Source organism: Balaenoptera acutorostrata, chromosome 15, assembly GCF_949987535.1.
Source record: "Balaenoptera acutorostrata chromosome 15, mBalAcu1.1, whole genome shotgun sequence".
Classification (NCBI taxonomy): Eukaryota; Metazoa; Chordata; class Mammalia; order Artiodactyla; family Balaenopteridae; genus Balaenoptera; species Balaenoptera acutorostrata.
This window is the reverse complement of record NC_080078.1, coordinates 66,030,447-66,039,161: the sequence shown is the minus strand read 5'-3', so window position 1 is coordinate 66,039,161 and position 8,715 is coordinate 66,030,447. Positions and strand designations below refer to the sequence as shown.

The following is an 8,715-nucleotide window of genomic DNA, read 5'->3' as shown; positions in this document are numbered from 1 at the left end:
ATTGCCCCCACCACTCTTTCACTTTTCGTGTTTCTAGAAGCTAGGTTAGGATTCTTTGGTATAAAATGTGTCAGAGTGGGAATTAGGCTTAAAAAGTAATTTAACCTTTCTGAATTTCAGTTTCTTCATCTGCAAAATCAGGGTACCGAGAGTACCTTCATCATAGGGTTCTTGTGAAGATAAATAAGATAAAAATGCAGTGCGATACAAAGGCCAGAGTCTAGTTTACTCCAGTATATGCTCAATAAATAGCAGCTATTATTACTTGCCAGGTACCAGGCTAATCACTTATTTTTTAAATGAATTTATTTATTTTATTTATTTATTTTTGGCTGCATTGGGTCTTCGTTGCTGTGTGCAGGCTTTCTCTAGTTGCAGCGAGAGGGGGCTACTCTTCGCTGTGGTGTGTGGGCTTCTCATTGCGGTGGCTTCTCTTGTTGCAGAGCACGGGCTCTAGGTGTGCAGGCTTCAGTAGTTGTAGCATGCGGGCTCAGTAGTTGCAGCGCACGGGCTTAGTTGCTCCGCGGCATGTGGGATCTTCCCGGACCGGGACTCGAACCCGTGTCCCCTGCATTGGCAGGCGGATTCTTAACCACTGTGCCACCAGGGAAGCCCAGGCTAATCACTTTTTATAATTTATTTAATTGAATCCCCACAAACACCCTGAGAGGTAGGTACTGTCATGATTCCTGTTCAGAGTTTCAAAGAGGTTTAGAGGCTTCCAAAGATCATATAATATACTAAACCATATAGCAGAACTAGAATTCAAAACCAGGCCTGTTTGTCTCCAAGAGTCCTTACTCGTTATTAAACCATGCTCAAGGACATCTTGATTATTTGATTTATTCTTGTTCATTTGTTTGTTTGTTTATTTTGGCCATGTGGCTCGCAGGATTTTAGTTCCCCTGACCAGGGATTGAACCTGGGCCCCTGGCAGTGAGAGCGTGGAGTCCTAACCACTGGACCGCCAGAGAATTCCCAATTTTTTTGATTTATTCATCCCTTCATTTATTCACTCACTCAGGCTTACAAAGTACCTAATTCGTGGCAAGGCGAGAATCCCTCCCTTTCAGGAACTCAGAGTCCAGCAGTGAAGGCACGACATGTCTGCAAGTAACTATACCTTAAAGTAGAAAATGATGGCTTTTGTATATAAGGGCCGGTTAGAGATTCATTCATCCATACGACACACTGAGAACCCGCTATGTGCTGGGCCCTGTGCCCAGCCCTGGGAATAATTGAAAGATAAATATGGTGCCGTCTAGTCATAATCTCATGGGGGAGACAGGTATGTAAATAAATTATTACTGCTATAAGGAATTACGTTATGATTTTTTAAATATGAAAAAAGTCCACAGAGTAGAAGAAATGAACTGTGTCTGAGACAGGGGGGCAGAGGCAGAACTGGATAATCTTGGAGCTGCCAAAATGGAAAGGGGCACAGAAAATGTGTGATGGCAAATCAGGAGTGTGTATTTTCTGGTGAATGAGGGAAGGCTTCATGGAGGAGAGGGCACATGAGTTGGCACTTTTCAATGGGCAGCTTTTAGAGAGAGGGAGGGTTGGAACAGAGAGATCCGGGAGGCCTAGAAGCCAGTTATAAGGGAATTATATTAGGACAGGCCGTGAGGAGGACTGAGACAGTGAGGTGGTGGGGATGGAGAGGATGAAGGAACCCCAGAGATGACTGCTTAAGTGGACAAGTCAAAAGGGAAGCCAAGTGTTGTGAATCTGGGCAACCGGAGCGATAGTAAGGAATTCGGCTCTTCCTTAAAGCTCCCCCTGAAGAGTGTCTGGTGGTGTATTGATCCTTTGAGATGGGGAGGTGGAGCTCTCCTGGGGTTTCTGACCTAGGAGCACCAGATGAAGCTTGAAATGGCCAAGTTATGCAGCTGTGCTCTGAAGATCAGCAAGGATCTGGACGTATCACCATGAAAAGGCTGGTCGAGCACCTGGACACCCCAGCTGTGAGTTTCATCTTCTTTCATTCATCAGATGCTTACTGAGCTTCTACTCTGTGCCAGGTTGTGCTGGGAAACCAATCTGGTGAACTTAGAGTACGAACAGATCTCTATCGGGCAGGCTCAAAGAATCTCAGATTAAGAAGGAAGCCTACCTGAGTGCTTCTACTGTTGCTATACCTCTCACAGTGTGACAAGTGTTGTAGCAAAACGTTCAAGAAGGGGTAATTGGCTCTGTCTGGGGATCTGGGAAGGCTTCCTGGAGGAGGTGAAACTTTTTTTTTTGGCTGCTTTGGGTCTTCGTTGCTGCACGTGGGCTTTCTCAAGTTGCGGCGAGCGGGGCTACTCTTCGTTGCGGTGCGCGGGCTTCTCATTGCGGTGGCTTCTCTTGTTGCAGAGCACGGGCTCTAGGCGCGTGGGCTTCAGTAGTTGTGGCTCGCGGGCTCAGTAGTTGTGGCTCGCGGGCTCTAGAGCGCAGACTCAGTAGCTGTGGCGCACGGGCTTAGTTGCTCCGCGGCATGTGGGATCCTCCCGGACCAGGGCTCTAACCCGTGCCCCCTGGATTGGCAGGCGGATTCTTAACCAGGGAAGGAGGAGGTAAATTTTCAGCTGAAGCTCTCAGTATGAGGAGGACTTCCTCCCGTTGCGGAAGTGAAAGGAGGGTATTCCAGGTAAAGAGAACAGTGTTCCCCCATGAGTCCAGCTGGAATTGAGACTTCTTCCAGAACTACCAGAAAAGCACTGTGTGGGAAATCATTTTTCCAGCCTCCTGCAGGGGCCGCTGCTGCCCCAGGCTGGGGCTGCCCCCTCTGGACTCAGCCAGTCCCTCCCAACAAAACTGAGTTTGTCTTTGCTGGGGTGGCAGTGAGGTACACTCTGGACCTGCCTCCATCTAAGGAGTGGGCTCAGGGCGGCAGCGCCCCCAAAGCCTGAGGTAACAATCTGAGCTCAGTCAACGGCATTTGTGGGGAGGGGTGTAGTGGGTACTGATATTTTTCTGTCTCTGGGTCACCACAAGTTTAATAAAATAAAAGAAACTGTGGGTAAATGCTGCCATCTGTACTGCCCACCCCCCAACAAAAAATCAGGTCCCAGACTAGATGCAAAGGTTGCTTTAAAAACACCCCAAGGACTTAACTGAAAACCCACACTCCTCATGCTTCTGGGGCTTAAGATCCTTGAGGTCATTCCTCAGCATCTCTCCTCAGGAAGGTGGGGTGGGCTGCCCCGTGACGTGGAGGTAAAGACCCGTGAGTCTGCTCCGTGGGACTGAGAGGCACCCCCCCAAGCCTAGAAGCCCCCCTCGGGGCTGTGTGCCAAGAGCCCCCGTGAGCCATGGCCTCAGAGGGCAGCGGTGATTTTTTTCACATAAATATATCGCACTTAAATGAGTTTAGACAGCATGACATCAGAGAGTAATTAAATTGGTTTGGGTTGGAATTCCGTTTCCAATTCCTGAGTTCAGGTTTGTAAAAGATTTTTCTGAGCACCTGCAGGCATGTGTGTGTGTGTGTGTGTGTGTGTGTGTGTGTGTATGTGTGTGTGTGTGTAAGTATTTTCACTGGAAAGGATTCAAAACTTAAAAAAAAAAAAAGAACTGGAGCACACAGGCAGCATTACGCCATTCTTCCTTCTTGGAAAAATCCCTCAGCCTTATACAAGCCTCCTTCAAGCCCTCAGTCAGTTGTACAGGAGAAAGGGGGCGGTTGGCTTTCTCCTTTCAAGAACGAGTTATTTTCAGCTGCTGACTGGAGACGGTGCACGTCTGGATACGAGAGCATTTCCACTATGGGACTGGATACAAACACACACCCGGCAGACTTCAAGAGCCTCAGACTGAGGAGAAAGCCTTTCCTTCTGCTGCTACTGCTGCTGCCGCTGCTTTTGAGGGTCCACTCTTTTCATGGTTTTTCCTGCCAAACCAGAGGCACCTCCGCTGCTGCCACTGTTCTCTTTGGTGTCATTCAGCGGCTGGCCAGAGGATGAGACTCCCCAAAGTCCTCACTTTCTTGCTTTGGCACCTGGCTTGGCTGGACCTGGAATTCATCTGCACTGTGTTGGGTGCCCCTGACTTGGGCCAGAGACCCCAGGGGGCCAGGCCAGGATTGGCCAAAGCAGAAGCCAAGGAGAGGCCCCCTCTGGCCCAGAACATCTTCAGGCCGGGGGGTCACAGCTACGGTGGGGGGGCCACCAATGCCAGGGCAAAGGGGGGCACCGGGCAGACAGGAGCCCTGACACAGCCCAAGAAGGATGAATCCAAAAAGCTGCCCCCCAGATCGGGTGGCCCTGAACCCAAGCCAGGACACCCTCCCCAGACAAGGCAGGCTGCAACGCGGACTGTGACCCCAAAAGGACACCTTCCTGGGGGTAAGGCACCACCAAAGGCAGGATCTGTCCCCAGCCCCTTCCTGCTGAAGAAGGCCAGGGAGCCTGGGTCCCCTCGAGAGCCCAAGGAGCCATTCCGCCCGCCCCCCATCACGCCCCACGAATACATGCTCTCGCTGTACAGGACGCTGTCCGAGGCTGACAGAAAGGGAGGCAACAGCAGCGTGAAGTTGGAGGCTGGCCTGGCCAACACCATCACCAGCTTTATTGACAAAGGGCAAGGTGAGGGGGCGGGGTGGCAGGGGCACGGCTCAGAGGGAGGGGCATCTGCATGCATGGAGAGGGCTCTCAGAGCCCCGCCACTGCACTGGTGGGAGACGGTGTGTGCATCTGGCCTGGGTGGTGTCTGGGACTTGCCTCATACACTCCAGGTCCCAGGCTGCTGGCATGTCAGAGCTGGAGGGCACCTGGGGATCACCAAGTGCCATTCCTGCAAGGTGCAGAGGGGGTTACTGAAGCCTGGGAAGGAGACAAGACCTGCCTGTTGGTGGCAGATTTGGGGACCAGACTCTAAGACTCTTGATTACCAGGCCATGCTCTGTGCTTATGTGAATTGGCCAGACTTTCCAGGCTGCAGGGGGTTGTAGGTTTTCTCAGATGGCAGAGAGAGAAATTAATCTCAGATACCCATGGTTCTCCCACTTTGCCTTCGGGCTGGGGGTCAGAGGGGACAGGATAGGTGACGACAGTAAATGAGGCATACTGGAGTTCTGGAACAACCTCTAGATATACGAGGTGGGGCAGGGTGGACAACAGACCTAGGGTCTAACTCACCGTGTGACCTTGGGAAAGCCCCTTCTCCCTTTGGGATCTCAGTTTCCCCATCAGTACAACCCTATGGAGGTTGGATTGGGTGATTTCTGAGAGCCCTTCAAATATGAAAACTTTTTGTCCTGTCCTAAACACACATCATTTTTATCATGAACCCAGGAGATGATCTGCTCCCCTCACTTCTCCCTCTGCCCACCCACATCTCTGTCTTGGCTTTTCCTCTCAACTTGCTGTGTGATCTCAGCAAGTCCCTTCCCCTCTTAGGGCCTCAGTTTCTCCATAAGTGTGAAGAGGGAGGTGGACCTGATTGCTAGAGTTGCTGGCAGCTCATACGTTCTGGTTCTGGGAGTCTTGGGACTTTGGCTGGCAGGGTGGGGGAAGGGTCAGAGAGAGGAAGAGGTTCCTCATTAGAGCTGGCCAGTGGGGGAACGACAGAGGGCGGGGGGAGGCGCAGAGGCAGCAGGTCTGGCTGAGGTTGGGGGAGGTGGCCTGGCTGCCTGCCCAGCCAGAGCAAGCTGTGACCCCTTGGGGAATCATAAAATAAGTCCCTGTGCCCCCCAGCTCTAAGGGAGCTTGGAGGGGGGAGATGGGGAGTTTAAAGGCCTAATTAGTCACCTTCTAGAGCAATATTATGAATGTTTCCCAATGGCAAATTGGTATTTAGGAAGGAGGGCGTGCTGATTCGGACATACTACTGAGCTTCTTATACACACACACAGCCTTATATTTATACGTACATGATGAATCACACACACACGTACACACGTGCACACACACCTTACATATATACAAGGAATCTTCTTACATATATACAGACACATATACATACATATCCTTCAAATATTCACACAAGCCCAATCATACTTACATATAACATGTCACTCACATATGCATTACTTTTCATACTCACATGTGAACCCAATCATACATACACACACACACCAACTGTCATTCACACACACACACATTCACGTACCCAGCAGGGTAAGAAACATACAAACAAAATCATTAGACTGGGAAGTCAGGAAAATTGGATTGTAGACCGGCTTTTTTGTTAACTTGCTGTGTGACTTTAGGCAAGTCACTCCCCGTCTCTGTCCCTCATCCGTAAAACAAGAACACTAAGATCTTCTTTAAGGCATGGTATAGTAGAAGCAGCTCAGGATCCGGTGTAAAAAGTTCTAGGCTGGAGTTCCAGCTCTACTTTTTCCCAGATGGGTGACCATGAGCAAGTTACTAACTTCTCTGAGCCTCAGGTTCCTCCCCTGGAAAAACAGGGGTCATTATAATGCCCGTTCCACCTATCTTACCAAAGAGAAATCATATTGGATAACAGATGGGAGAGGGGCAGGTAGAAGGCAGTTCTAAGGCTGATGGACCTCTGCTGTGCATCTCATTGACACAAACACCCAGAATCACTCAAATCAGCTACAGCCATATCTACAGATCAACAACCCTACTTGGTTGACTGTGTAGGAAGCTCCCTTATTTTGAAAAAGGCTCCCAGTGATTTGGGTCTTGGCCTCTGTCAGAGTGGGGAAGAGCTTAAATAATGTTCTCTCGAGGGAAGAAGAGCTGTGGTCCTTCCCTGAGGCCTTGAGGTGACCAGCTCCCCTGGTGAGGTTGCAGGGAATGACTTATGGGTGTTCTCTCTAGATGACCGAGGTCCTGCGGTCAGGAAGCAGAGGTACGTGTTTGACATTAGCGCCCTGGAGAAGGATGGGCTACTAGGGGCTGAGCTGCGGATCTTGCGGAAGAAGCCCTCGGACACAGCTAAGCCAGTGGCCCCCGGCAGTGGGCGAGCTGCCCAGCTGAAGCTGTCCAGCTGCCCCAGCGGCCGACAGCCGGCAGCCTTGCTGGATGTGCGTTCCGTGCCAGGCCTGGATGGATCTGGCTGGGAGGTGTTCGACATCTGGAAGCTCTTCCGAAACTTTAAGAACTCGGCCCAGCTGTGCCTGGAGCTGGAGGCCTGGGAACGGGGCCGGGCCGTGGACCTCCGTGGCCTGGGCTTTGACCGGGCTGCCCGGCAGGTCCATGAGAAGGCCCTGTTCCTGGTGTTTGGCCGCACCAAGAAACGGGACCTGTTCTTTAATGAGATTAAGGCCCGCTCTGGCCAAGATGATAAGACCGTGTACGAGTACCTGTTCAGCCAGCGGCGAAAGAGGCGGGCCCCACTGGCCACGCGTCAGGGCAAGCGGCCCAGCAAGAACCCCAAGGCCCGCTGCAGTCGGAAGGCGCTGCATGTCAACTTCAAGGACATGGGCTGGGACGACTGGATTATCGCGCCCCTGGAGTACGAGGCCTTCCACTGTGAGGGGCTATGCGAGTTCCCCCTGCGCTCCCACCTGGAGCCCACGAACCATGCAGTCATCCAGACCCTGATGAACTCCATGGACCCCGAGTCCACGCCACCCACCTGCTGTGTGCCCACGCGGCTGAGTCCCATCAGCATCCTCTTCATTGACTCCGCCAACAACGTGGTCTATAAGCAGTACGAGGACATGGTCGTGGAGTCTTGTGGCTGCAGGTAGCAGCACTGGCCTCTGTCTTCCTGGGTGGTACATCCCAGGATGCTGGTCACAAGAGCCCCTCCACGCACTCCTGGAATCACAGAGGGGTCGGGAAGCTACAGCCAGGAGCATCTACACAGCCTGCGTGAAAGGGGATTTGAACAGCCTTGTTCGCTCTCGGAGTGGGAACTGGGCTGAAGGTCTCTTTCTATCCACAAGTCCCCCTGTCTGAGGATTTCTGCCCTTCTGCTGCTCTGACTGGCAGGGACAGGCCCAGGGAGACAGACTCTGAATGGGACTGAGACCCAGGAGACCTTGTTTTCCATTGAGACTCAGCCCGCCACCTCTCCTTACCTGGACCTTCTCGACCTCTGGACTCTCCAGGGAGGGCTCTCCTTGGGAGAGGCACAGGTGCCACCTCCTCCTTGAATCACCATTGTGCTTGGTGACTTTCTGCCCCCGGGGCAGGTGGATGCTGATTGGGCAGGGGTGGGAAAGAGGGGGAGCGGGTTTGGGCAGGGGTGAGGAGTGTGAGGCTCTTAGACTGTTAGATTAAAATGTACATTGATGAGATAAAAAACAAAACCATGCCTAAAACTGTGGCAGATTTCTTATTTACCCCAGGGGACCCAGTGACCCTTCAAAGAAAGACCGACCCAGAGAGGGGAGGCGGGCTGCCTGAAGCAGAATGGGACAGAGAGCACAGGCTGAGCAGGGCCAGTGCTACCTCTAACCCCATTCCTGGTTTTCTTCCAGAGCTCCATCTATTCCGCTGAGGCCTAGCAACAGAGTTAGGTTTCCTTTTTGACATTCCTTAGTCAAGCTTGTTGTCTCCAAAATGGATCCCTTAAATGGGAGGGAAATTGGGGGTTTCATTTCCTCTAAAGTCATCCCCACTTCATTCACCAGTGTCTGCTCTGTCCCCTCTCATCCCCATATCATACGCACAGAATCAACTGGTCACCATTTAAAGGGCCCTCCACCTCTCACTGGGGAACGTGGGCTGCCATGATCTCCTCTTCCCCTATTGGGGCATCTCTTTTCTGTCACTGACCACTGTTCCTCACATGATCTTACCTGTGATCTCA

The 8,715-nt window shown here is 51.8% G+C and overlaps 1 protein-coding gene across 1 annotated transcript; it reads left to right on the top strand.

Moving 5' to 3' along the window:
• Positions 1-3,943: 3,943 nt before the first annotated feature.
• GDF5 (growth differentiation factor 5) lies at positions 3,944-7,648 on the top strand. The gene is made up of 2 exons (XM_007193226.2): positions 3,944-4,568; positions 6,774-7,648. The coding sequence occupies exons 1-2, from the start codon at positions 3,944-3,946 to the stop codon at positions 7,646-7,648; spliced, it is 1,500 nt and encodes a 499-aa protein (XP_007193288.2).
• The last annotated feature ends 1,067 nt before the right edge of the window (positions 7,649-8,715 follow it).

Excerpts from the sequence above, each read along its gene's own strand:
- GDF5 (XM_007193226.2), top strand. The coding sequence starts at position 3,944 with ATGAGACTCCCCAAAGTCCTCACTTTCTTGCTTTGGCACCTGGCTTGG. Across the intron at positions 4,569-6,773 it reads CTTTATTGACAAAGGGCAAG|ATGACCGAGGTCCTGCGGTC; the intron begins GTGAGGGGGCGG and ends TGTTCTCTCTAG.